Genomic DNA, 877 nt, shown 5'->3' on the forward strand with positions numbered 1-877 from the left:
CACCACGGCCTGCAGCGCTGTGGGGCTGGGGCGGAAGCCAAGGGCCTGGATGAGCGAGCCCGCCGCACCGCCGCCCGCTGCAGCTCCCAGCAGCAGCGCGACGTCCTCCTCTGGGCGCGAGTGGGGGGCTGCGGCGGGCGGCAGGTGGGGGGCAGGACGCATGAAGGGCGTGAAGGCGGGGAGGCAGACAGGCAGATTGGGACATTACTGACAAGGTCCCAAGCCCCAACGCAAAGCAACGGATTCAACCCGGCTGCTGGGGGCTGGGCAGAGGGAGTCAGGCACAGGATCGATCGCTGCGCCCAGCCCCAGCCAGCCAGCGAGCCGCGCACCCGCAAATGCTGCCGCCGCCAGCGCCAGCCGGTGCACCGCCTGCTCCTCCCAGGCCGCCATGCCTGCAGCAGGTCAGGGCAGACAGGGCAGCGGCAGCGGCAGGGGCAGGGGCAGCGCAAGGGAGGGTGCTGGTCAGGCCACATGTTAGCCGCTCTCTGCCCCCGCGCCACAGCCCGCGACAGCCACCACGCCGACGGGTGACGGCATTAAAGGCGGAAGCCAGACGCTGCCCCCCACCTTCAGGCTGTACCAGGAAGCGCTTGAGCCCCACAGACTCAAAGGGCACGCGGCGCTGCAGAAGCCAGGGCACGGCGTTGGGAAGGCGCAGCTCCAGGGGCTGCGGGGGGTGGTTTGTGGGGGGGGGGCAGGGGGTGCGAGCCAGGAGGGCGTGGCGGTTACAGAGGATCCCAGGACACACCGCAGGCGCCGGCCGCTGCCCGCTACTCAGGCCAACATAGCCGCTGCACCCCCCACCCCAGGGCTACGCTCCCACCGCCAGTGTGCGCCCTCGATCGCAGGGCCACACTCCCACCATCAAGCAGAC

At 71.3% G+C, this 877-nt stretch overlaps 1 protein-coding gene across 1 annotated transcript in view; it reads right to left on the reverse strand.

Annotated features, from left to right (window-relative positions):
- Positions 1-6: 6 nt before the first annotated feature.
- The window catches only part of CHLNCDRAFT_136617 (hypothetical protein), a gene marked incomplete at both ends in the record, with an annotated part of 4,190 nt that continues 3,319 nt past the window's right edge, over positions 7-877 (reverse strand). The window contains 3 exons of the mRNA XM_005845565.1: positions 7-128; positions 333-395; positions 571-670. Coding sequence (XP_005845627.1) covers positions 7-128; positions 333-395; positions 571-670 — 285 coding nt within the window. The remainder of the gene's footprint in view (positions 129-332; positions 396-570; positions 671-877) is intronic.

Source organism: Chlorella variabilis (assembly GCF_000147415.1).
Source record: "Chlorella variabilis unplaced genomic scaffold CHLNCscaffold_17, whole genome shotgun sequence".
In the NCBI taxonomy this organism is placed as follows: domain Eukaryota; kingdom Viridiplantae; phylum Chlorophyta; class Trebouxiophyceae; order Chlorellales; family Chlorellaceae; genus Chlorella; species Chlorella variabilis.